At 57.7% G+C, this 25692-nt stretch overlaps 2 protein-coding genes and 1 pseudogene across 2 annotated transcripts; 1 reads left to right on the top strand and 2 right to left on the bottom strand.

The window, feature by feature from the left end:
• Window positions 1-17394: 17394 nt before the first annotated feature.
• On the bottom strand, window positions 17395-18024 carry LOC133224401 (C-C motif chemokine 3-like; annotated as a pseudogene).
• A 2024-nt stretch (window positions 18025-20048) lies between these two features.
• LOC133224408 (PHD finger protein 7-like) lies at window positions 20049-23073 on the top strand. Its single transcript, XM_061375870.1, is given in 10 exon segments — window positions 20049-20250; window positions 20403-20494; window positions 20581-20682; window positions 21700-21824; window positions 21906-22068; window positions 22192-22298; window positions 22400-22486; window positions 22488-22511; window positions 22628-22746; window positions 22928-23073. Coding segments are annotated over 10 exon segments (1083 nt in total). The 5' UTR covers window positions 20049-20132.
• Window positions 23074-24016: 943 nt separating this feature from the next.
• Window positions 24017-24694, bottom strand: LOC133224410 (C-C motif chemokine 4-like). The gene is given in 4 exon segments (XM_061375872.1): window positions 24017-24063; window positions 24066-24106; window positions 24201-24339; window positions 24571-24694. Coding segments are annotated over 4 exon segments (300 nt in total). The 5' UTR covers window positions 24644-24694.
• Between the last annotated feature and the right edge of the window lie 998 nt (window positions 24695-25692).

Raw genomic sequence — 25692 nt, 5'->3', positions numbered from 1 at the left:
GTGCTCTCAATGACCGGTGCTATCATTACGCGGTGCTCTAAGTACCAGGTTTTCTCAGTACCCAGTGCTCTCAGCACCCGCTTCTCTCAGTACCCAGTGCTCTCACTACCCTGTGCTCTCAGTACACGGTGCTCTCAGTACCCAGTTCTCTCAGTAGCCTGTCCTCTCAGGACCCAGTTCTCTCAGTATCGGATGCTCTCAGTTGCAGGTGCTCTCAGTACCCAGTGCTCTCAATACCCGATGCTCTCAGTGCCAGGTGCTCTCAGTAGCCAGTGCTCAAATCACCCGGTGCTCTCTGTACGCGGTACTCTCAGTACCCAGTGCTCTCAGTACACTTTGCTCTCCGTATGCGGTGCTCTCAGTACGCGGTACTCTCAGTACCCAGTGCTCTCAGTACCCAGTGCTCTCAGTACCCAGTGCTCTCAGTACGCGGAGCTCTCAGTACCCAGTGCCGTCAGTACGCGGTTCTCTCACTAGCCGGTGCTCTCAGTACCCATTGCTCTCAGTACCCGGTGCTCTCAGTAGACAGTGCTCTCACTACCCAGTGCTCTTAGTACCAGGTGCTCTCAGTACGCTGTGCTCTCAGTACCCAGCGCTCTCAGTACCCGGTGCTCTCAGTACGTGGTGCTCTCACTACCCGGTGCTCTCAGTACGCGGTGCTCTCAGTAGGCGGTGCTCTCAGGACCCGCTGCTCTTAGTACCCATTGCTCTAAGTACACAGTGCTCTCAGTACCCGGTGGTCTCTGTACCCAGTGCTCCCAGTACCCGGTGCTCTCAGTACCCAGTGCTCTCAGTGCCGGGTGATCTCAGTACGCGGTGCTCTCAGTACCCAGTCCTCTCAGTACCCAGTGCTCTCCTTACGCGGTGCTCTCAGTACACGGTACACTCATTACCCAGTGCTCTCAGTAGCCGGTGCTCTCAGTACCCGGTGATCTCAGTACCCGGTGCTCTCAGTACGCAGTGCTCTCAGTACGCGCTGCTCTCAGTACCCAGTGCTCGCAGTACGCGGTTTTCTCAGTAGCCGGTGCTCTGAGTACACGTTGCTCTCAGTACTAGGTTTTCTCAGTACCCAGTGCTCTCAGTGCCAGGTGCTCTCAGTACCCAGTCCTCCCAGCATCCGGTGCTCTCCGTACGCGGTACTCTCAGTACACAGTGCTCTCAGTACCCGGTGCTCTGAGTACCCAGTGCTCTCAGTACGCGGTGCTCTCAGTACCCGGTGCTCTCAGTACGCCTTGCTCTCAGTACCCAGTGCTCTCAGTACACGGTGCTCTCAGTACACAGTGCTCTCAGAGCCCGGTGCTCTCAGTACCCAGTGCTCTAAGTACCCGGTGCTCTTAGTGCCCGGTGCTCTCAATTCCCAGTGCTCTCAGTACCCAGTGCTCTCTGTACGGGGTGCTCTCAGTAACCAGTTCTCTCAGTACCCGGTGCTCTCAGTACCCGGTGCTCTCAGCAACCAGTGCTCTCAGTACTCCGTTCTCTCAGTGCCAGGTGCTCTCAGTACCCAGTGCTCCCAGTATCCGGTGCTCTACGTACCCGGTGCTCTCCTTACGCGGTGCTTCCAGGACCCAGTTCTCTCAGTACCCGGTGCTCTCAGTACCCAGTGCTCTTAGTACCCGGTGCTCTCAGTACATACTGCTCTCAGTGCCCGGTCCTCTCAGTTCCCAGTGCTCTCAGTACCCAGTGCTCTCAGTACCCGGTGCTCTCAGCACCCGGTGCTCTCAGTAACCGGTGCTCTCAGTGCCAGGTGCTCTCAGTACCCAGTGCTCCCAATACCCGGTGCTCTCAGTAGCCAGTGCTCTCCGTACGCGGTGCTCTCAGTACCCAGTTCTCTCAGTACCCAGTGGTCTCAGTGCCCAGTACTCTCAGTACCCAGTGCTCTCAGTACCCGGTGCTCTCAGTACCCAGTGCTCTCAGTACGCGTTGCTCCCAGTACCCAGTGCTCTCAGTACCCAGTGCTCTCAGTACCTGGTGCTCTGAGTACGCGGTGCTCTCCTTACCCTGTGCTCCCAGTACGCGGTGTTCTCAGCACCTGGTGCTCTCAGTACCCAGTGCTCTCAATATGCGGTACTCTCAGTACCCAGTGCTCTCAGTACCAGGCGCTCTCAGTACGCAGTACTCTCACTACCCAGTGCTCTCAGTGCCCGGTGCTCACGTATGCGGTGCTCTCAGTACGCGGTACTATCAGTACCCAGTGCTCTCAGTACCCGGTGTTCCCACTACCCGATGCTCTCAGTACCCAGTGCTCTCAGTAACCGGTGCTCTCAGTACGTGGTACTCTCAGTACCCAGAGCTCTCAGTACCCGGTGCTCTCAGTACACGGTGCGCTCCGTATGCGGTGCTCTCAGTACATGGTACTCTCAGTACCCAGTGCTCTCAGGACCCGGAGCTCTCAGTACCCAGTCCTCTCAGTACCCGGTGCTCTTAGTACCCATTGCTCTCAGTACGCGGTGCTCTCTGTACCCAGTGCTCCCAGTACCCGCTGCTCTCAGTACCCAGTGCTCTCAGTGAGCGGTGCTATCATTACGCGGTGCTCTCAGTACCAGGTTTTCTCTGTACCCAGTGCTCTCAGCACCCGCTTCTCTCTGTACCCAGTGCTCTCACTACACTGTGCTCCCAGTACCCTGTGCTCTCAGTACCCAGTGCTCTCAGTACCCCCTGCTCTCAGTGCCTGGTTGTCTCAGTACCCAGTGCTCCCAGCACCCGGTGCTCTCTGTACGCGGTACTCTCAGTACCCAGTGCTCTCAGTACACGGTGCTCTCCGTATGTGGTGCTCTCAGTACGCGGTAATCTCAGTACCCAATGTTCCCAGTACCCAGTGCTCTCAGTACGCGGTGCTCTACTTATCCGCTGCTCTCAGTACCCAGTAATCTCAGTACGCGGTGCTCTCAGTACCCGGTGCTCTCCGTACGCGGTGCTCTCAGTACGCAGTACTTTCAGTACCCAGTGCTCTCAATACCCAGTGCTCTCAGTACCCAGTGCTCTCAGCACCCAGTGCTCTCAGTATCCAGTGCTCTCAGTACGCGGTGCTCTCAGGACACAGTGCTCTCATTGCCCGGTGCTCTCAGTACCCAGTGCTCTCAGTACGCGGTGCTCTCAGTACCCAGTGCTCTCAGTACCCGGTCCTCTCTGTACCCAGTGCTCCCAGTACCCGGTGCTCTTACTAACCAGTGCTCTCAGTGACCGGTGCTATCATTACGCTGTGCTCTCAGTACCAGGTTTTCTCAGTACCCAGTGCTCTCAGCACCCGCTTCTCTCAGTACCCAGTGCTCTCACTAACCTGTGCTCTCAGTACCCAGTGCTCTCAGGGCCAGGTGCTCTCAGTACCCAGTGCTCTCAGTACCCGGTGCTCTCCGTATGCGGTGCTCTCAGTACGCGGTACTCTCAGTACCCAGTGCTCTCAGTACCCGGTGCTCTCAGTACGCGGTGCTCTCAGTACCCAGTGCTCACAGTACCGAGTGCCCTCAGTATGTGGTTCCCTCAGTAGCCGGTGCTCTCAGTACCCAGTGCTCTCAGTACCCGGTGCTCTCGGTACCCTGTTCTCTCAGTACCCAGTGCTCTTAGTACCCGGTGCTCTCAGTACGCTGTGCTCTCAGTACCCAGTGCTCTCAGTACCCAGTGCCCTCACTACGTGGTGCTCTCAGTACCCGGTGCTCTGAGTACCCAGTGCTCTCAGTACGCGGTGCTCTCAGTACCCGGTGCTCTCAGTACGCCTTGCTCTCAGTACCCAGTGCTCTCAGTACCCGGTGCTCTCAGTACCCAGTGCTCTCAGTACGCGGTGCTCTCAGTACCCGGTGCTCTCAGTACGCCTTGCTCTCAGTACCCAGTGCTCTCAGTACGCGGTGCTCTCAGTACACAGTGCTCTCAGAGCCCGGTGGTCTCAGTACCCAGTGCTCTAAGTACCCAGTGCTCTCAGTGCCCGGTGCTCTCAATTCCCAGTGCTCTCAGTACCCAGTGCTCTCTGTACTCGGTGCTCTCAGTACCCAGCTCTCTCAGTACCCGGTGCTCTCAGCAAACAGTGCTCTCAGTACACCGTTCTCTCAGTGCCAGGTGCTCTCAGTAACCAGTGCTCCCAGTATCCGGTGCTCTACGTACCCGGTGCTCTTAGTACCCGGTGCTCTCAGTACAGACTGCTCTCAGTGCCCGGTGCTCTCAGTTCCCAGTGCTCTCAGTACCCAGTGCTCTCAGTACCCGGTGCTCTCAGCACCCAGTGCTCTCAGTAACCGGTGCTCTCAGTGCCAGGTGCTCTCAGTACCCAGTGCTCCCAATACCCGGTGCTCTCAGTACCCAGTGCTCTCCGTACGCGGTGCTCTCAGTACCCAGTTCTCTCAGTACCCAGTGGTCTCAGTGCCCAGTGCTCTCAGTACCCAGTGCTCTCAGTATCCGGTGCTCTCAGTACCCAGTGCTCTCAGTACGCGTTGCTCTCAGTACCCAGTGCTCTCAGTACCCGGTGCTCTCAGTACGCTTTGCTCTCAGTACGCCGTGCTCTCAGTACCTGGTGCTCTGAGTACGCGGTGCTCTGAGTACGCGGTGCTCTCCTTACCCCGTGCTCTCAGTACGCGGTGTTCTCAGCACCTGGTGCTCTCAGTACCCAGTGCTCTCAGTACCCAGCTCTCAGTATGCGGTACTCTCAGTACCCAGTGCTCTCAGTACCCGGTGTTCCCACTACCCGATGCTCTCAGTACCCAGTGCTCTCAGTAACCGGTGCTCTCAGTACGCGGTACTCTCAGTACCCAGTGCTCTCAGTACCCGGTGCTCTCAGTACACGGTGCGCTCCGTATGCGGTGCTCTCAGTACATGGTACTCTCAGTACCCAGTGCTCTCAGGACCCGGCGCTCTCAGTACACAGTGCTCTCAGTACCCAGTGCTCTCAGTACCCGGTGCTCTTAGTACCCATTGCTCTCAGTACCCGGTGCTCTCTGTACCCAGTGCTCCCAGTACCCAGTCCTCTCAGTGAGCGGTGCTATCATTACGCAGTGCTCTCAGTACCAGGTTTTCTCAGTACCCAGTGCTCTCAGCACCCGCTTCTCTCTGTACCCAGTGCTCTCACTACCCTGTGCTCCCAGTATTTTGTGCTCTCAGTACAAAGTGCTCACATTACCCAGTGCTCTCAGTAGCCTGTCCTCTCAGTACCCAGTTCTCTCAGTACCCAGTGCTCTCAGTACCCTGTGCTCTCAGTACCCAGTGCTCTCAGTACCCCCTGCTCTCAGTGCCTGGTTGTCTCAGTACCCAGTGCTCCCAGCACCCGGTGCTCTCTGTACGCGGTACTCTCAGTACCCAGTGCTCTCAGTACACGGTGCTCTCCGTATGTGGTGTTCTCAGTACGCGGTACACTCAGTACCCAATGCTCCCAGTACCCAGTGCTCTCAGTACGCGGTGCTCTACTTACCCGCTGCTCTCAGTACCCACTAATCTCAGTACGCGGTGCTCTCAGTACCCAGTGCTCTCCGTACGCGGTGCTCTCAGTACGCAGTACTCTCAGTACCCAGTGCTCTCATACCCGGTGCTCTCAGTACCCAGTGCTCTCAGTACCCAGTGCTCTCAGGATCCAGTGCTCTCAGTACGCGGTGCTCTCTGGACACAGTGCTCTCATTGCCCGGTGCTCTCAGTACCCAGTGCTCTCAGTACGCGGTGCTCTCAGTACCCGGTGCTCTCTGTACCCAGTGCTCCCAGTACCCGGTGCTCTCAGTACCCAGTGCTCTCAGTGACCGGTGCTATCGTTACGCGGTGCTCTCAGTACCCAGTGCTCTCAGCACCCGCTTCTCTCAGTACCCAGTGCTCTCACTAACCTCTGCTCTCAGTACGCAGTGCTCTCAGTACCCGGTGCTCTCAGTACCCAGTGCTCTCAGTACCCCGTGCTCTCAGGGCCAGGTGCTCTCAGTACCCAGTGCTCTCAGTACCCGTTGCTCTCAGTACGCTGTTCTCTCAGTACCCAGTGCTCTCAGTACCCGGTGCTCTCAGTACGCTGTGCTCTCAGTACCCAGTGCTCTCAGTACCCGGTGCTCTCAGTACGCGGTGCTCTCAGTACACAGTGCTCTCAGTACCCGGTGCTCTGAGTACCCAGTGCTCTCAGTACGCGGTGCTCTCAGTACCCAGTGCTCTCAGTACCCGGTGCTCTGAGTACCCAGTGCTCTCAGTACCCGGTGCTCTCAGTACACAGTGCTCTCAGTACGCGGTACTCTCAGTACCCAGTGCTCTCAGTACCCGGTGCTCTGAGTACCCAGTGCTCTCAGTATGCGGTGCTCTCAGTACCCGGTGCTCTCAGTACGCCTTGCTCTCAGTACCCAGTGCTCTCAGTACGCGGTGCTCTCAGTACACAGTGCTCTCAGAGCCCGGTGGTCTCAGTACCCAGTGCTCTAAGTACCCAGTGCTCTCAGTGCCCGGTGCTCTCAATTCCCAGTGCTCTCAGTACCCAGTGCTCTCTGTACTCGGTGCTCTCAGTACCCAGCTCTCTCAGTACCCGGTGCTCTCAGCAAACAGTGCTCTCAGTACACCGTTCTCTCAGTGCCAGGTGCTCTCAGTAACCAGTGCTCCCAGTATCCGGTGCTCTACATACCCGGTGCTCTTAGTACCCGGTGCTCTCAGTACAGACTGCTCTCAGTGCCCGGGCCTCTCAGTTCCCAGTGCTCTCAGTACCCAGTGCTCTCAGTACCCGGTGCTCTCAGCACCCAGTGCTCTCAGTAACCGGTGCTCTCAGTGCCAGGTGCTCTCAGTACCCAGTGCTCCCAATACCCGGTGCTCTCAGTACCCAGTGCTCTCCGTACGCGGTGCTCTCAGTACCCAGTTCTCTCAGTACCCAGTGGTCTCAGTGCCCAGTGCTCTCAGTACCCAGTGCTCTCAGTATCCGGTGCTCTCAGTACCCAGTGCTCTCAGTACGCGTTGCTCTCAGTACCCAGTGCTCTCAGTACCCGGTGCTCTCAGTACGCTTTGCTCTCCGTACGCCGTGCTCTCAGTACCTGGTGCTCTGAGTACGCGGTGCTCTGAGTACGCGGTGCTCTCCTTACCCCGTGCTCTCAGTACGCAGTGTTCTCAGCACCTGGTGCTCTCAGTACCCAGTGCTCTCAGTACCCAGCTCTCAGTATGCGGTACTCTCAGTACCCAGTGCTCTCAGTACCAGGCGCTCTCAGTACGCGGTACTCTCAGTACCCAGTGCTCTCAGTACCCGGTGCTCACGTACGCGGTGCTCTCAGTACGCGGTACTATCAGTACCCAGTGCTCTCAGTACCCGGTGTTCCCACTACCCGATGCTCTCAGTACCCAGTGCTCTCAGTAACCGGTGCTCTCAGTACACGGTACTCTCCGTACGCGGTGCTCTCAGTACATGGTACTCTCAGTACCCAGTGCTCTCAGGACCCGGCGCTCTCAGTACACAGTGCTCTCAGTACCCAGTGCTCTCAGTACCCGGTGCTCTTAGTACCCATTGCTCTCAGTACCCGGTGCTCTCTGTACCCAGTGCTCGCAGTACCCGCTGCTCTCAGTACCCAGTCCTCTCAGTGAGCGGTGCTATCATTACGCAGTGCTCTCAGTACCAGGTTTTCTCAGTACCCAGTGCTCTCAGCACCCGCTTCTCTCTGTACCCAGTGCTCTCACTACCCTGTGCTCCCAGTACTTGGTGCTCTCAGTACAAAGTGCTCACATTACCCAGTGCTCTCAGTAGCCTGTCCTCTCAGTACCCAGTTCTCTCAGTACCCAGTGCTCTCAGTACCCTGTGCTCTCAGTACCCAGTGCTCTCAGTACCCCCTGCTCTCAGTGCCTGGTTGTCTCAGTACCCAGTGCTCCCAGCACCCGGTGCTCTCTGTACGCGGTACTCTCAGTACCCAGTGCTCTCAGTACCCGGTGCTCTCCGTATGTGGTGTTCTCAGTACGCGGTACACTCAGTACCCAATGCTCCCAGTACCCAGTGCTCTCAGTACCCGGTGCTCTCAGTACCCAGTGCTCTCAGTACCCGGTGCTCTCAGTACGCTGTGCTCTCAGTACGCAGTGCTCTCAGTACCCGGTGCTCTCAGTACCCGGTGCTCTCAGTACCCGGTGCTCTCCTTACCCCGTGCTCTCAGTACCCAGTGCTCTCAGTACCGGTGCTCTCAGTACCCAGTGCTCTCAGTACCCAGCTCTCAGTATGCGGTACTCTCAGTACCCAGTGCTCTCAGTACCAGGCGCTCTCAGTACGCGGTACTCTCAGTACCCAGTGCTCTCAGTACCCGGTGCTCTCAGTACGCGGTGCTCTCAGTACCCGGTACTCTCAGTACCCAGTGCTCTCAGTACCCGGTGCTCTCACTACCCAGTGCTCTCAGTACCCAGTGCTCTCAGTAACCGGTGCTCTCAGTACACGGTGCTCTCAGTACGCGGTGCTCTCAGTACACGGTACTCTCAGTACCCAGTGCTCTCAGTACCCGGTGCTCTCAGTACACAGTGCTCTCAGTACCCAGTGCTCTCAGTACCCGGTGCTCTCAGTACCCATTGCTCTCAGTACCCGGTGCTCTCAGTACCCAGTGCTCTCAGTACCCGCTGCTCTCAGTACCCAGTCCTCTCAGTGAGCGGTGCTATCATTACGCGGTGCTCTCAGTACCAGGTTTTCTCTGTACCCAGTGCTCTCAGCACCCGCTTCTCTCTGTACCCAGTGCTCTCACTACACTGTGCTCTCCGTATGCGGTGCTCTCAGTACCCAGTGCTCTCATTACCCAGTGCTCTCAGTAGCCTGTCCTCTCAGTACCCAGTTCTCTCAGTACCCAGTGCTCTCAGTACCCTGTGCTCTCAGTACCCAGTGCTCTCAGTACCCCCTGCTCTCAGTGCCTGGTTGTCTCAGTACCCAGTGCTCCCAGCACCCGGTGCTCTCAGTACGCGGTACTCTCAGTACCCAGTGCTCTCAGTACCCGGTGCTCTCCGTATGTGGTGTTCTCAGTACGCGGTACACTCAGTACCCAATGCTCCCAGTACCCAGTGCTCTCAGTACGCGGTGCTCTACTTACCCGCTGCTCTCAGTACCCAGTAATCTCAGTACGCGGTGCTCTCAGTACCCAGTGCTCTCAGTACGCGGTGCTCTCAGTACGCAGTGCTCTCAGTACCCAGTGCTCTCATACCCGGTGCTCTCAGTACCCAGTGCTCTCAGTACCCGGTGCTCTCAGTACCCAGTGCTCTCAGTACCCAGTGCTCTCAGTACGCGGTGCTCTCAGTACCCGGTGCTCTCAGTACCCGGTGCTCTCAGTACCCAGTGCTCTCAGTACCCAGTGCTCTCAGTACGGTGCTCTCAGTACCCTGTGCTCTCAGTAAGCGGTGCTCTCAGTACCCGGTGCTCTCAGTACCCAGTGCTCTCACTACCCTGTGCTCTCAGTACGCGGTGCTCTCAGTACCCAGTGCTCTCAGTACCCGGTGCTCTCAGTACCCAGTGCTCTCAGTACCCAGTGCTCTCAGTGACGGTGATCTTAGTACACTGTGCTCTCAGTAAGCGGTGCTCTCAGTACCCGGTTCTCTCAGTACTCAGTGCTGTCACTACCTTGTGCTCTCAGTACGCGGTGCTCTCAGTACCCGGTGCTCTCAGTACCCGGTGCTCTCAGTACCCAGTGCTCTCTGTACCCAGTGCTCTCAGTGACGGTGATCTTAGTACACTGTGCTCTCAGTAAGCGGTGCTCTCAGTACCCGGTTCTCTCAGTACTCAGTGCTGTCACTACCTTGTGCTCTCAGTACGCAGTGCTCTCAGTACCCGGTGCTCTCAGTACTCGGTGCTCTCAGTACACCGTGCTCTCAGTACCCGGTGCTCTCAGTACCCAGTGCTCCCAGTACCCAGTGCTCTCAGTACACTGTGCTCTCAGTGCCAGGTGCTCCCAGCACCCGGGGCTCTCCTTCCGCGGTACTCTCAGTACCCAGTGCTCTCAGTACCCGGTGCTCTCAGTACCAGGTGCTCTCAGTACGCGGTACTCTCAGTACCCGGTTCTCTCAGTGCCCTGTGCTCTCAGTACCCGGTGTTCTCAGTACGCGGTGCTCTCCTTACAAGCTGCTCTCAGTTCCCGGTGCTGTCCGTATGCGATGCTCTCAGTACACTGTACTGTCAGTACCCAGTGCTCTCAGTACACAGTCCTCTCAGTACCCAGTGCTCTCCGTATGCAGTGCTCTCAGTACACCGTTCTCTGAGCAGCCAGTGCTCCCACAACCCTGTTCTCTCAGTACGCGGTGCTCTCAGTATACAGTACTCTCAGTATGTGCTGCTCTCAGTACCCGGTGCTCTCAGTACGTGGTACTCTCAGTACCCAGTGCTCTCAGTACCCAGTGCTCTCAGTACGCGGTGCTCTCAGTACGCGGTGCTCTCAGTACGTGGTGCTCTCAGTACCCGGTGCTCTCAGTACGCGGTGCTCTCAGTACCCAGTGCTCTCAGTACCCAGTGCTCTCAGTACCCTGTGCTCTCACTACCCTGTGCTCTCAGTACGCGGTACTCTCAGTACCCCGTGCTCTCAGAACGCGGTGCTCTCAGTAACCAGTGCTATAAGTACACGGTGCTCGCAGTACACAGTGCTCTCAGAACGCGGTGCTTTCACTACCCAGTGCTCTCAGTACCCGGTGCTCTCAGTACGCGGTGCTCTCACAACCCTGTTCTCTCAGTACGCGGTGCTCTCAGTACACGGTGCTCTCAGTACCCAGTGCTCTCAGTACCCGGTGCTCTCCGTACGCAGTGCTCTCAGTACCCAGTGCTCTCACAACCCTGTTCTCTCAGGACGCGGTGCTCTCAGTACACGGTACTCTCAGTACCCAGTGCTCTCAGTACCCGGGGCTCTCCGTACGCAGTGCTCTCAGTACCCAGTTCTCTCAGTACGCGGTGCTCTCACTACCCAGTGCTCTCGGTACACTGTTCTCTCAGTACCCAGTGCTCTCAGTACCCGGTGCTCTCAGTACCCAGTGCTCTCAGTACCCAGTGCTCTCAGTACCCGGTGCTCTTAGTACCCATTGCTCTCAGTTCCCGGTGCTCTCTGTACCCAGTGCTCGCAGTACCCGCTGCTCTCAGTACCCAGTCCTCTCAGTGAGCGGTGCTATCATTACGCAGTGCTCTCAGTACCAGGTTTTCTCAGTACCCAGTGCTCTCAGCACCCGCTTCTCTCTGTACCCAGTGCTCTCACTACCCTGTGCTCCCAGTACTTGGTGCTCTCAGTACAAAGTGCTCACATTACCCAGTGCTCTCAGTAGTCTGTCCTCTCAGTACCCAGTTCTCTCAGTGCCCAGTGCTCTCAGTACCCTGTGCTCTCAGTACCCAGTGCTCTCAGTACCCCCTAGTCCTCTCAGTACCCAGTGCTCTCAGCACCCGGTGCTCTCAGTACGCGGTGCTCTCAGTACCCGGTACTCTCAGTACCCGGTGCTCTCCGTATGTGGTGTTCTCAGTACGCGGTACACTCAGTACCCAATGCTCCCAGTACCCAGTGCTCTCAGTACGCGGTGCTCTACTTACCCGCTGCTCTCAGTACCCAGTAATCTCAGTACGCGGTGCTCTCAGTACCCAGTGCTCTCCGTACGCGGTGCTCTCAGTACGCAGTACTCTCAGTACCCAGTGCTCTCATACCCGGTGCTATCAGTACCCAGTGCTCTCAGTAACCAGTGCTCTCAGGATCCAGTGCTCTCAGTACCCAGTGCTCTCAGTACGCGGTGCTCTCAGTACCCGGTGCTCTCTGTACCCAGTGCTCCCAGTACCCGGTGCTCTCAGTACCCAGTGCTCTCAGTGACCGGTGCTATCGTTACGCGGTGCTCTCAGTACCCAGTGCTCTCAGCACCCGCTTCTCTCAGTACCCAGTGCTCTCACTAACCTGTGCTCTCAGTACGCAGTGCTCTCAGTACCCGGTGCTCTCAGTACCCAGTGCTCTCAGTACCCCATGCTCTCAGGGCCAGGTGCTCTCAGTACCCAGTGCTCTCAGTACCCGGTGCTCTCGGTACACTGTTCTCTCAGTACCCAGTGCTCTTAGTACCCGGTGCTCTCAGTACCCAGTGCTCTCAGTACCCGGTGCTCTCAGTACGCGGTGCTCTCAGTGCCCAGTGCTCTCAGTACCCGGTGCTCTGAGTACCCAGTGCTCTCAGTACGCGGTGCTCTCAGTACACAGTGCTCTCAGTACGTGGTACTCTCAGTACCCAGTGCTCTCAGTACCCGGTGCTCTGAGTACCCAGTGCTCTCAGTACGCGGTGCTCTAAGTACCCGGTGCTCTCAGTACGCCTTGCTCTCAGTACCCAGTGCTCTCAGTACACGGTGCTCTCAGTACACAGTGCTCTCAGAGCCCGGTGCTCTCAGTACCCAGTGCTCTAAGTAACCGGTGCTCTCAGTGCCCGGTGCTCTCAATTCCCAGTGCTCTCAGTACCCAGTGCTCTCTGTACGCGGTGCTCTCAGTAACCAGTTCTCTCAGTACCCGGTGCTCTCAGTACCCGGTGCTCTCAGCAACCAGTGCTCTCAGTACTCCGTTCTCTCAGTGCCAGGTGCTCTCAGTACCCAGTGCTCCCAGTATCCGGTGCTCTACGTACCCGGTGCTCTCCTTATGCTGTGCTTCCAGGACCCAGTTCTCTCAGTACCCGGTGCTCTCAGTACCCAGTAATCTTAGTACCCGGTGCTCTCAGTACATACTGCTCTCAGTGCCCGGTACTCTCAGTTCCCAGTGCTCTCAGTACCCAGTGCTCTCAGTACCCAGTGCTCTCAGTACGCGGTGCTCTCAGTACGCAGTGCTCTCAATACGTGGTGCTCTCAGTACCCGGTGCTCTCAGTACGTGGTGCTCTCAGTACCCAGTCCTCTCAGTACCCAGTGATCTCAGTACCCTGTGCTCTCAGTACGCGGTGCTCTCAGTACACAGCGCTCTCAGTACCCAGCGCTCTCAGTACCCAGTGCTCTTACTACCCTGTGCTCTCAGTACGCGGTACTCTCAGTACCCCGTGCTCACAGTACGTCGTGCTCTCAGAACGCGGTGCTTTCACTACCCAGTGCTCTCAGTACCCCGTGCTCTCAGTACGCGGTGCTCTCAGTACGCTGTGCTCTCAGTACCCAGTGCTCTCACAACCCTGTTCTCTCAGTACCCAGTGCTCTCAGTACCCGGTACTCTCAGTACCCAGTGCTCTCAGTACCCAGTTCTCTCAGTACCCAGTGCTCTCACTACCCAGTGCTCTCAGTACGCAGTGCTCACAGTACCCAGTCCTCACAGTACGCGGTGCTCTCAGTACTCATTGCTCTCAGTACCCAGTGCTCTCAGTACCCAGTGTTCTCAGTAGCCTATCCTCTCACTACCCGGTACTCTCAGTACCCAGTGCTCTCAGTACCCGGTGCTCTCAGTACCCGGTGCTCTCAGTACCCAGTGCTCTCAGTACCCGGTGCTCTCCGTACGCAGTGCTCTCAGTACCCAGTTCTCTCAGTACGCGGTGCTCTCACTACCCAGTGCTCTCCGTACGCAGTGCTCTCAGTACCCAGTCCTCTCAGTACGCGGTGCTCTCAGTACTCATTGCTCTCAGTACCCGGTGCTCTCAGTACCCAGTGCTCTCAGTACCCAGTGTTCTCAGTAGCCTATCCTCTCACTACCCGGTGCTTACAGTACCCAGTTCTCTCAGTGCCCGGTGCTCTCAGTACCCAGTGCTCTTAGTACCCGGTGCTCTCAGTACACGGTGCTCTCAGTACCCAGTGCTCTCAGAACCCAGTGCTCTCAGTACCAGGTGCTCTCAGTATGCGGTGCTCTCAGTACCCGGTGCTCTCACTAACCTGTGCTCTCCGTACGCGGTGCTCTCAGTACCCAGTGCTTTCAGTACACGGTGCTCTCAGTACCTGGTGCTCTCAGTACCCGGTGCTCTCAGTACACGGTGCTCTTAGTACCCAGTGGCCTTAGTACCTTTAGCTCTCAGTACCCAGTGCTCTCAGTACCCGGTGCTCTCAGAACCCAGTGCTCTCAGTACCCGATGCTCTCAGTACCCAGTGCTCTCAGTACCCGGTGCTCTCACTACGTCGTGCTCTCAGTACCAGGTGCTCTCAGTATCCAGAGCTCTAAGTACCCTGTGCTCTCAGTACACGGAGCTCTCCTAAAGGGTGCTCTCAGTATCCGGTGCTCTCAGTACCCGGTGCTCTCAGTACCCGGTGCTCTCAGTACCCAGTGCTGCCAGTACCCGGTGCTCTCTGTACCCTGTGCTCTCAGTGACGGTGATCTTAGTACACTGTGCTCTCAGTAAGCGGTGCTCTCAGTACCCGGTTCTCTCAGTACTCATTGCTGTCACTACCTTGTGCTCTCAGTACGCGGTGCTCTCAGTGCTCGGTGCTCTCAGTACACCGTGCTCTCAGTACCCGGTGCTTTCAGTACCCAGTGCTCCCAGTAGCCAGTGCTCTCAGTACACTGTGCTCTCAGTGCCAGGTGCTCCCAGCACCCGGTGCTCTCCTTCCGCGGTACTCTCAGTACCCAGTGCTCTCAGTACCCGGTGCTCTCAGTATGAGGTGCTCTCAGTACGCGGTGATCTCAGTACCCGGTTCTCTCAGTACGCGGTGCTCTCAGTACCCGGTGCTCTCAGTACGCGGTGCTCTCAGTACCCAGTGATCTCAGTACGCGGTGCTCTCCTTACAAGCTGCTCTCAGTTCCTGGTGCTGTCCGTATGCGGTGCTCTCAGTACACTGTACTCTCAGTACCCAGTGCTCAAAGTACCCAGCCCTCTCAGTACCCAGTGCTCTCCGTACGCAGTGTTCTCAGTACACGGTACTCTCAGCAGCCAGTGCTCTCACAACCCTGTTCTCTCAGTACGCGGTGCTCTCAGTATACAGTACTCTCAGTATGTGCTGCTCTCAGTACCCGGTGCTCTCAGTACGTGGTACTCTCAGTACCCAGTGCTCTCAGTACCCAGTGCTCTCAGTACGCGGTGCTCTCAGTACGCGGTGCTCTCAGTACGTGGTGCTCTCAGTACCCGGTGCTCTCAGTACGTGGTGCTCTCAGTACCCAGTCCTCTCAGTACCCAGTGCTCTCACTACCCTGTGCTCTCAGTACGCGGTGCTCTCAGTACCCCCAACCCCCAAACGCGGTGCTCTCAGTAACCAGTGCTCTCAGTACCCGGTGCTCTCAGTACCCAGTGCTCTCAGAACGCGGTGCTCTCAGTACCCAGTGCTCTCAGTACCCGGTGCTCTCAGAACGCCTGCTCTCAGTAACCAGTGCTATCAGTACCCGGTGCTCTCACAACCCAGTTCTCTCAGTACGCGGTGCTCTCAGTACACGGTGCTCTCAGTACCCAGTGCTCTCAGTACCCGGTGCTCTCAGTACGCAGTGCTCTCAGTACCCAGTGCTCTCACAACCCTGTTCTCTCAGTACGCGGTGCTCTCAGTACACGGTACTCTCAGTACCCGGTGCTCTCCGTACGCAGTGCTCTCAGTACCCAGTTCTCTCAGTACGCGGTGCTCTCACTACCCAGTGCTCTCAGTACGCAGTGCTCTCAGTACCCAGTCCTCTCAGTACGCGGTGCTCTCAGTACTCATTGCTCTCAGTACCCGGTACTCTCAGTACCCAGTGTTCTCAGTAGCCTATCCTCTCACTACCCAGTGCTCTCAATACCCAGTGCTCTCAGTGCCCGGTGCTCTCAGTACCCAGTGCTCTTAGTACCCGGTTCTCTCAGTACACGGTGCTCTCAGTACCCGGTGCTCTCAGAACCCAGTGCTCTCAGTACCCGGTGCTCTCAGTACCCGGTGCTCTCACTAACCTGTGCTCTCAGTAACCTGTGCTCTCAGTACGCGGTGCTCTCAGTACGCGGTGCTGTCAGGACTCAGTGCTCTCAGTGCGCGGTGCCCTCCTTACCCGCTGCTCTCCGTACCCGGTGCTCTCCGTACGCGGTACTCTCAGTACCCAGTGCTCTCAGTACCCGGAGCTCTCAGTACACGGTACTCTCAGTACCCAGTGCTCCCAGCACCCGGTGCTCTCCGTACGCAGTACTCTCAGTACACAGTGCTCTCAGTACACGGTACTCTCAGTACCCAGTGCTCTCAGTATCCGGTGCTCTCAGTACCCGGTGCTCTCCGTACACAGTGCTGTCAGTACACGGTACTCTCAGTACCCAGTGCTCTCAGTACCCGGTGCTCTCAGTACCTGGTGCTCTCAGTACCAGGTTTTCTCAGTACCCAGTGCTCTCAGTACCCGGTGCTCTCAGTACCCAGTGTGCTCATTACCCTGTGCTCTCAGTACCCGGTTCTCTCAGTACCCGGTTCTCCCAGTACGCAGTGTTCTCACTACCCTGTGCTCTCAGTACACGGTGCTCTCAGTACCCAGTGCTCTCAGTACACGGTGCTCTCAGTACCCGGTGCTCTCCGTACACGGTGCTCTCAGTACGCGGTACTCTTAGTACCCAGTGCTCTCAGTACCCAGTGCTCTCAGTACCCGGTTCTCTCAGTACCCAGTGCTCTCAGTACCCAGTGCTCTCAGCCATGGAGTAAGGCCATGGATCCTTGGAGGCCTTGTGCGAGCAAAGCAAAGTGTAGGCCTCACATGTACATGACTTAAGCTGAAGGGCACACTGTCCTTGACCTCTGGGGAAAGTCCCTAGGGGCGGAGCTGCGGTTGAAGACCCCTGTAAACAGAGACCGCATATGGAAGGGGAATGTAAATGAAACCGTTCAGAACTGGCCAATGCTGTTATGTCTGGTAGGCATAATTAGCGCTACGAGGATATAAGCCATGTACAACACGAATAAAGTAGAAGCTTGTTTATCGCTCATATTGGGTTGTTGTGTCTGGCTTCTCCTCGCCGTCGGCACCCCGACACCAACCGACCCTCCCAGACCCTACCCTAGAGACGTGCGGGTTCTCTCTAATGAAACTTGGAGCTTCACAGACGTGGGTTTGCTGGTTGTGCCTGAGCACTGCAGGGCAAGAGCCGCTGCTTTGTCCCCAACCTCCTCCTGGCATCACAGGGGATGCCGGGCTGCTTCCCAAATAGGAGCTGGCACTGGGCACCCAGTGGAGATGCTGGTGTCATCCCATGGGTGGCACTGGAGCTGAACCCAGGTTCCGGAGGGGGAGGCACCATGGGGGATGCTGTGGGGCTGAGGATGCTCTGTTCCAGAGAGAGCAGTGACCCCAGGATGCGTGGAGAGCACGGGTGTCACCATGGGTCTTGTCTCTCCCATCGGGGCTCCAGCGGGGACCTCAGAGCACACAAAGGAGTTGATAACACAAATACTTTATTCAGGCATCGAAACTCCTGACTGTTCGTTAGCAAGTAAATTGATATGGTTTAAATAATTTTCACTTTAAATTATTACTTTTCATAGAATTTATTTTATTTGGTGTTTTTTTCCCCCTCTTTTTAGCAAAAAGTACTTTGTTTAATTAAGTTAAATAGAAAGCTTTCCCACTGAAGAAGGCTGCAGTCCAAGTGGTCTCGTGTGTACTCAGGGCTGGGGAAGCACCAGGGGCATGACGGGTGGCAAGGGGGAAGGGTCAGTTCTTCAGGCTCTGGAAGCGCTGCAGATGTGCCTGCAGCCAGGACCCCTGGGATCTGTGCACAGCTCCTTCTTGGTGATGATCATGCTGCCAGGACAAGTCCCCATGCTTAGAGTGCTCGGCCGGGGCAGCGGGGTGCCAGCGATAGTTCCCCAGCCTTGGGGCAGGGATGTGGACATTCCCTTTCTTAGCCCCCAGAGCTACTCCCATCACTCTTGGCTGGCTGCAGCTGCTGCTGGTGATATAAGCAGGGCTAATGAAGGTGCTGTGGGATGGGGCGTTGCTGGTAAGTGAAGCAGCACGTGGTGGGGACACCATCTGTGAGGGCAGAGACAGAGAGCCCTGAGGAGACCCCAGACACAGGGGTTCCCGGCTACATTTGCCTCCCAGGTCCCCTCTTGTGTGCTATTCCCGGGTGCCAGCGTCTACCTCTTGCTCCCAGCTCTCTCCCTGATGGGGATGGAGCTCACGCTCTGCCCCAGCAGCTCCTATGGAGCAATGGCACAGTGCGCCCCAGGGAGGGTGCAGCAATGCTGGACTCACCGAGATGGGCCTCAGATGGGGAGCGGGCAGCCACGAGGAGGAGAGCGACCAGAGCGGCTGCAGAGAACTTCATGGTGCTGCGGAGCTGAGGCAGCTGAAGCAGGGCTGGAGCTGGGGTCTGCAGGGCTCTGCACAAGGCTCAGCCCTGTGGCCATGCCCTCCTTTCCTCCCCGGCCACGTGGCCCGCACAGGGTTTCAAGGAAAGAAAATGAGTCCATGATACCAGGGAAATTATGTTCAAAGCACCCCTATTTGCTGAACTGGAGAAGGAAACCGCAGAAAGGGAAGCGCTGGCCATGGAAGTGCAACTTTCAGATTCCATTTGGGTGCCCCAAACGCCACAGCACCAACACTGCCACTGCTGCAAGGATCCCCCACCAGGCATGAGCCAGGCCGAGGCACAGAGCTCCATGGCCAGAGCCCCAGTGGCAATCCCAAGGAGGCAGCAAGCTCCAGGCAGGGATTTGCTTTGCAGCATCGTCGTGTTGGGGGGCTGAGGAGCTGCTCTGTGGATGGACACCCCCAGGCTCTGCTGCTGTTGCTGACAGAAGACCACTGCCAGGAGAAAGCTCCCAGCTTAGTCCCAATTTTGGCACAAACAGCCTTTCTCACCCTGCTCCCCTGATCCCAGCAGAGATTCAGAGTTAGCGTCAGACCTGGCACCCAGGCTGGGGAGATCAGTAGTAAGCCCTCCGTGGGCAGGGAAACAGGGGGTTCCTACCCTGCAGCAAAGCAGCACTGCCAGCGATGTGAGAGGGGACCCCTTGTAGCAGAAGGGAGCAAGAGAGTCTCAGGGGTACCCCCACATCCCTTGTGCCAGGGGTGGGAAAGCACCAATCCCTTTTGCCTCCTCTCAGTCTGCAGCCCCTATAGCAATTGTTGCTACAAGGACGTGTTCATCCGGCAGAAAATCCCTGCCCTCCTCATCAAGAGCTACCAGGAGATACCTTCCCACTGCTCCCACAAGACTCTGCACTGAGTACCCCAAGCCAGCCTTCCTCCCTGGCACCCAGCTCCTCACCCTCACTCAGCCACCTTCCCTGTGCTCTTCCCTACGTTCCTTCCTTGTTCTGCCTTTCAGGAAGCCCCAAGACAAGCCACCCCCAAAGGGTTCCATGAAGGGGGGACTGCACTGGCTCTTCCCATGCACTTCCTTTCTCACTGCTCTATCCCAAAGAGCCCCCAAACTCCCCATTTCAGCTGCCATCAAGAAGAGTGGGAAGGAAGCCAAGGCTCCAGATTGCTTAAAGTCAGACCTTTGGGGGGATGTGGGGAAAGGATGCTGCAGGGCACCCCAGGGCATGGCTCACCCCCATTTCCCCCATCAACGCAGCCCCTATCCCACTGCTGCGGGAAGGCTGCAGAATGGGAAAGAGGTTCTGCGTGGTCCAGGACTGGTTCCAGCAGCACCAGCGGCAGAAGCTGTCAACCCGCACGTCCGCGTGAAGCTGCCTTCCCCATAAGCCGTACATTGCTCAATAGGTTTAATACAAGATCTCATGCGGATCTGCTGCTGGAGTGAGACTGGATAAATCCTGCGGGATAAACGGGTCACATCAGCATTTGTTCTCACCACGGGGACCCAGGAATAGTCCAGGAGGCCTGGAAGGGCAGGGAAACCAAAAAGGGGTACGGCCGATCCCCTCCAAGATGAAGCAGCCCATGCCCAGGCGAGGTGCACCAAGGCTCAGTGCTAATGCTGCACTTGGGTCACAACAACCCCATGCACCAGGGAAAAGAGGCTGGTGGAAATGGCTTGGGGTGGTGGTCAAAAGCCAGCTAAAGCTGAGCCACGTCTGTGGCCAGATGGCCAAGAAGGTCAACGGCATCCTGGCTTGTATCAGCAATAGCGCGGCAGCAGGGCCAGGGAAGCCATCGTCCCCCTGTACTGGTGGGTCCCGTGCCGGTGGGTCCAGCGCCTGGGCTGGCTGCAAGGTGGGCACTGCGAGGGGCAGGGAGACGATGAGCAGAGCCAGCCCACACCACGCTCCCTCCCTCCATCTGTCCCTGGATCGCAGCCCTGTGCCTCTCCCCGCATTCCAGATGCCCCGGGCGGAGCCCTCGTGCGCTGCCGCATCACAGTCACCCTGCACTTAAAGAGCGCCCCTCCCGCAGCCCCACATCAGTAGGGTCTTTGAGCAAACCAACATTGCCAGGCCCAGCCACCTCCTTGGCTGCAGCCACTTGCAGTGATGAAGCGCAAATCACGGCGCCGCAAGGCCCCGTGTCCAGCAGCGCTGCCAGAGGAGAACGAGCCCTCCTGTGCGCCTCCCCAGTGCAAGAGGCAGCGGGACGGCCCTGGTGAGGAAGGTGAGTGCACAGCATCCCGCTGGGACCCTGCCAGAGGGGACTGTGGACGCAAGCACATAGGAAGGTGGTTGCGTCTCTCCCCCATCCCACTCCCAGCATTACACTGGGACCCCGTCACAGTGCAGGGGGTGATGCTGCTGCCCCCCCTGCAGTGTGCGGGTTCTGCCGGCGGGCCGATTGCAACCCCGAGGTGGTGGGACAGCTTTGCCGTCAGGGTGGTTTCTGCGTGCATGAAAATTGCCTGGTGAGTGCCTGGTCCTGACACCCCCCTCTCCGCGGCCCCGCACCGCCAGCAGCCCCTGGCACATACCCTCTTCTCCCCTCTTGCAGTACCACGCCAGCAGGCTGCAACAGAGAGGGGCCGATGAAGAGGGCTTCTACGGCTTCCTCTTCCCTGACATCAAGGAGGAGCTGAAGCGGGTGGCACAGAAGGTGAGGCCTGAGGGCATCACGGTCTCCATTCCCTATGTCCAGCACTGCACAGGCCAGCAATCCCCCAGGGATGCTCTGGCAGCTGGCTGCAAGCAACTGCCCAGATGCCCCTTGATCCAAAAAGTCCTCTTTTCTGGAAATTGGGACTGGGAGAGACAAAGTGGATTTATCAGTGGTCCGGTGTCACTGGAACGTGGTGGGGTTGTGCTGGATGAGGGCAAACAGGAATCCCCAGGGGCATGGCTCCAGAGAAGGGCAATTGTGGAGTTTCACGACAGGGACTCAAGTTGATGCAGAGCCTCAAATCCTCCTTTATTCCCACCAAGCCTTTTTTATCCCCTTGGTGGGTCCTTTCCCAACCTGCACATGCATACAACGTTCAATCTCATTGGCCACGGTGAAACTCTCCAGGTAAATAGTCCAATCACGGCGTTGCAGACCCTCTCACAGCCCCCACATTGTCTGGCCTTCAAGGCCCCAACTCATTGCCGCAGGGCTTGTCAAAGCACCAAGGCTTCGGAGCTCATTCCCAAACTCTTTTTCATGCCAATCTTTTCGCCTTCACTCCCCACAGGCAACGGAGCTGGTGCAGGGCCTGGCCACCAAGCCGAGGGCAGAATGGCTGCAGATGGGGCGCTGTCTGCAGAAGAGAGCTCTAGGTAGACTGAGCCTCACTGCCTGACAGGAGGGAGCGGTATCTGCTCCCAAGAAACAAGTGTCAGGATCAGAGGAAATGCCTTCAAGCGGGAGGTTTAGATGGAGATGAGGAACAATTCCTTCTCCAGAGTTTGCTCAGGCATTGGAACAGGCTGCCCAGGGCAGTGCTGCAGTCACCGTCCCTGCAAGTGTTCACACCCCATGTAGGTGAGGCCCTCAGTGCCATGGCTTAGTGGTGGCCTTGGCAGTGCTGGGGAACGGTTGGACTGGATGAGCTTGAAGGTCTTTCCCAACCTGGTTGATACCATGGCTCTATGGTTCTATGTGGCACTGACGCCATTCACCTCCTGTCATCCCCAGAGGTGCTGCATATGCCGCCAGCCGGGCGCCTCGGTCACCTGCAGAGCCCGGCGCTGTCCCCGCACCTTCCACTACCCCTGCGGCAGCGAGCGGGGCTGCATCTCCCAGTTCTTTGGGGAGTACAAGTGAGTGTCACCGCCCTGGGGTACCAGAGCCAGGGCCAGGATGGACGAGAGCTGGGGCTGAATCATCACCTCTGTCCGCAGGTCCTTCTGCTGGAAGCACCGGCCGGTGCAGCGGGTGCGGGCGGTGCAGCAGGAGCAGACCCTGTGCCTCATCTGCCAGGAGGCGGTGGCGGAGCGGCCGTGCTATGACACCCTGGTCTGTCCCACCTGCACCAGCGCCTGGTTCCACCGCCACTGTATTCAGGTAGGCAGCAGCAGCACCTGCGGTCCCCGACGTCATCAACCCTGTGGTCACCCCATCACCAAGCTCCTGGGGAGGGTGAATGGGACCCCAGCACCGCTGGTGCTGATGCTGTGTCTGTCCCAGGGCCAGGCGCTGCGCTCTGCCCTGCACTACTTCCGCTGCCCTCTCTGCAATGACAAGGACACCTTCCAAAAAGAGATGTTCCGCCTGGGCATCAAAATCCCGGACAGGTCGGTGCCCTCCCCCTGCCTCCTTCCCCTCTGCGGTGCTCCGGCCGATCCCCTCCTGCCTCCCCACATCCCCAGGCCTGAGCGCTCCTCTGGTCCCACAGGGATGCTGCCTGGGAGGAGAATGGAGCCTTTGCCAGCCTTTATGAGCGGCACAGATCCTGTGACACCAGCCAGTGCCTGTGCCCCGTGGACGGAGGAGGCAGAGGAGAATGGGTGAGTGCTGGTGGTCCCTGAGGTCGCCCCCTTCGGGTGGCGATGGAGGTACCAGGCTGGCAACCCCCATCCATCTCAGGGGCCTTTGGTTGCAATGGGTCCCATTGCCCCCCCAGGCCCTGGCGACTGCTGCTCTGCCACTCCTGTGGCTCCAGAGGGACCCACCGGCGCTGCTCCAACCTGGGAGAGGAGGTGGATTCCTGGGAATGCTGTGACTGCAGCGACACGGGCACTGGTGAGGCCTGCAAGTTGGGGGGCGGGACACAAGATCCCAAGAGCCATGTGGCCACCACTGCTACTTGGGACATGGGGACAGGCTCAGGGCTGTGATGGAGGGAGGGCGGGAGGGAGGGAGGTAGCGAGGGAGCGAGCGTGGCACAGGCTACGTGTGCTCATCATTCCCCTGCCCCTTGCAGTGCCAGCCTTGCTGCCAGGCCAGGTGCTGGACCCACTGGCACAGGGACCCTCACACAGTGTCCCAGCTCCTGACACCTCACCTGGGGACGAAGAGGCTGGGATCCCAGCAGGACGCCCCGACGTTGCAGAAGGGCTCCAGGAGTAAGGCCATGGATCCTTGGAGGCCTTGTGCCAGCAAAGCAAAGTGTAGGCCTCACATGTACATGACTTAAGCTGAAGGGCACACTGTCCTTGACCTCTGGGGAAAGTCCCTAGGGGCGGAGCTGCGGTTGAAGACCCTTGTAAACAGGGAGGCATAATTAACGCTACGAGGATAGAAGCCATGTACAGCACGAATAAAGTAGAAGCTTGTTTATCGCTCATATTGGGTTGTGTCTGGCTTCTCCTCGCCGTCGGCACCCCGACACCAACCTACCCTCCCAGACCCTACCCTAGAGATGTGCGGGTTCTCTCTAATAAAACTTGGAGCTTCACAGACGTGGATTTGCTGGTTGTGCCTGAGCACTGCAGGGCAAGAGCCGCTGCTTTGTCCCCAACCTCCTCCTTGCATCACAGGGGATGCCGGGCTGCTTCCCAAATAGGAGCTGGCACTGGGCACCCAGTGGAGATGCTGGTGTCATCCCGTGGGTGGCACTGGAGCTGAACCCAGGTTCCGGAGGGGGAGGCACCATGGGGGATGCTGTGGGGCTGAGGATGCTCTTGTTCCAGAGAGACTCCCACCTCCCCAGGATGCGTGGGAGAGGCAGGGCACAAGCATGGGTCTTGTCTCTCCCATCGGGGCTCCAGCGGAGACCTCAGAGCACACAAAGGAGTTGATAACACAAATACTTTATTCAGGCATCGAAACTCCTGACTGTTCGTTAGCAAGTAAATTGATATGGTTTAAATAATTTTCACTTTAAATTATTACTTTTCATAGAATTTATTTTATTTGGTGTTTTTTTCCCCCTCTTTTTAGCAAAAAGTACTTTGTTTAATTAAGTTAAATAGAAAGCTTTCCCACTGAAGAAGGCTGCAGTCCAAGTGGTCTCTTGTGTACTCAGGGCTGGGGAAGCACCAGGGGCATGACGGGTGGCAAGGGGGAAGGGTCAGTTCTTCAGGCTCTGGAAGCGCTGCAGATGTGCCTGCAGCCAGGACCCCTGGGATCTGTGCACAGCTCCTTCTTGGTGATGATCATGCTGCCAGGACAAGTCCCACGTTAGAGTGCTCGGCCGGGGCAGCGGGGTGCCTGCGATAGTTCCCCAGCCATGGCTGGGGCAGAGGGATGTGGACATGGCCCTCTTAGCCCCCAGAGCTACTCCCATCACTCTTGGCTGGCTGCAGCTGCTGCTGGTGATATAAGCAGGGGTGATGAGGTGCCGTGGGATGGGGCGTTGCTGGTAAGTGAAGCAGCACGTGGTGGGGACACCATCTGTGAGGGCAGAGACAGAGAGCCCTGGGGAGACCCCAGACACAGGGGTTCCCGGAGGATTTGCCGTCTCCCATGTCCCCTCTTGTGTGCTATTCCCTGGGTGCCAGCGTTGACCTCCTGCTCCCAGCTCTCCCCCTCCTGATGGGGATGGAGCTCACGCTCTGCCCCAGCAGCTCCTATGGAGCAATGGCACAGTGCGCCCCAGGGAGGGTGCAGCAATGCTGGACTCACCGAGATGGGCCTCAGATGGGGAGCGGGCAGCCACGAGGAGGAGAGCGACCAGAGCGGCTGCAGAGAACTTCATGGTGCTGCGGAGCTGAGGCAGCTGAAGCAGGGCTGGAGCTGGGGTCTGCAGGGCTCTGCACAAGGCTCAGCCCTGTGGCCATGCCCTCCTTTCCTCCCCGGCCACGTGGCCCGCACAGGGTTTCAAGGAAAGAAAATGAGTCCATGATACCAGGGAAATTATGTTCAAACACCCCTATTTGCTGAACTGGAGAAGGAAACCGCAGAAAGGGAAGCGCTGGCCATGGAAGTGCAACTTTCAGATTCCATTTGGGTGCCCCAAATGCCACAGCACCAACACTGCCACTGCTGCAAGGATCCCCCACCAGGCATGAGCCAGGCCGAGGCACAAAGCTCCATGGCCAGAGCCCCAGTGGCAATCCCAAGGAGGCAGCAAGCTCCAGGCAGGGATTTGCTTTGCAGCATCGCCGTGTTGGGGGGCTGAGGAGCTGCTCTGTGGATGGACACCCCCAGGCTCTGCTGCTGTTGCTGAGAGAAGACCACTGCCAGGAGAAAGCTCCCAGCTTAGTCCCAATTTTGGCACAAACAGCCTTTCTCACCCTGCTCCCCTGATCCCAGCAGAGATTCAGAGTTAGCGTCAGACCTGGCACCCAGGCTGGGGAGATCAGTAGTAAGCCCTCCGTGGGCAGGGAAACAGGGGGTTCCTACCCTGCAGCAAAGCAGCACTGCCAGGGATGTGAGAGGGGACCCCTTTAGCAGAAGGGAGCAAGAGAGTCTCAGGGGTACCCCCACATCCCTTGTGCCAGGGGTGGGAAAGCACCAATCCCTTTTGCCTCCTCTCAGTCTGCAGCCCCTATAGCAATTGTTGCTACAAGGACGTGTTCATCCGGCAGAAAATCCCTGCCCTCCTCATCAAGAGCTACCAGGAGATACCTTCCCACTGCTCCCACAAGACTCTGCGCTGAGTACCCCAAGCCAGCCTTCCTCCCTGGCACCCAGCTCCTCACCCTCACTCAGCCACCTTCCCTGTGCTCTTCCCTACGTTCCTTCCTTGTTCTGCCTTTCAGGAAGCCCCAAGACAAGCCACCCCCAAAGGGTGCCATGAAGGGG

Source organism: Neopsephotus bourkii, unplaced genomic scaffold, assembly GCF_033783945.1.
Source record: "Neopsephotus bourkii isolate Nb327-2 ecotype Australia unplaced genomic scaffold, CSIRO-AGI_Nbou_v1 NB_1679, whole genome shotgun sequence".
NCBI lineage: Eukaryota > Metazoa > Chordata > Aves > Psittaciformes > Psittacidae > Neopsephotus > Neopsephotus bourkii.
The sequence above is the reverse complement of the archived record's forward strand: the minus strand, read 5'-3'. Positions and strand labels throughout refer to the sequence as shown.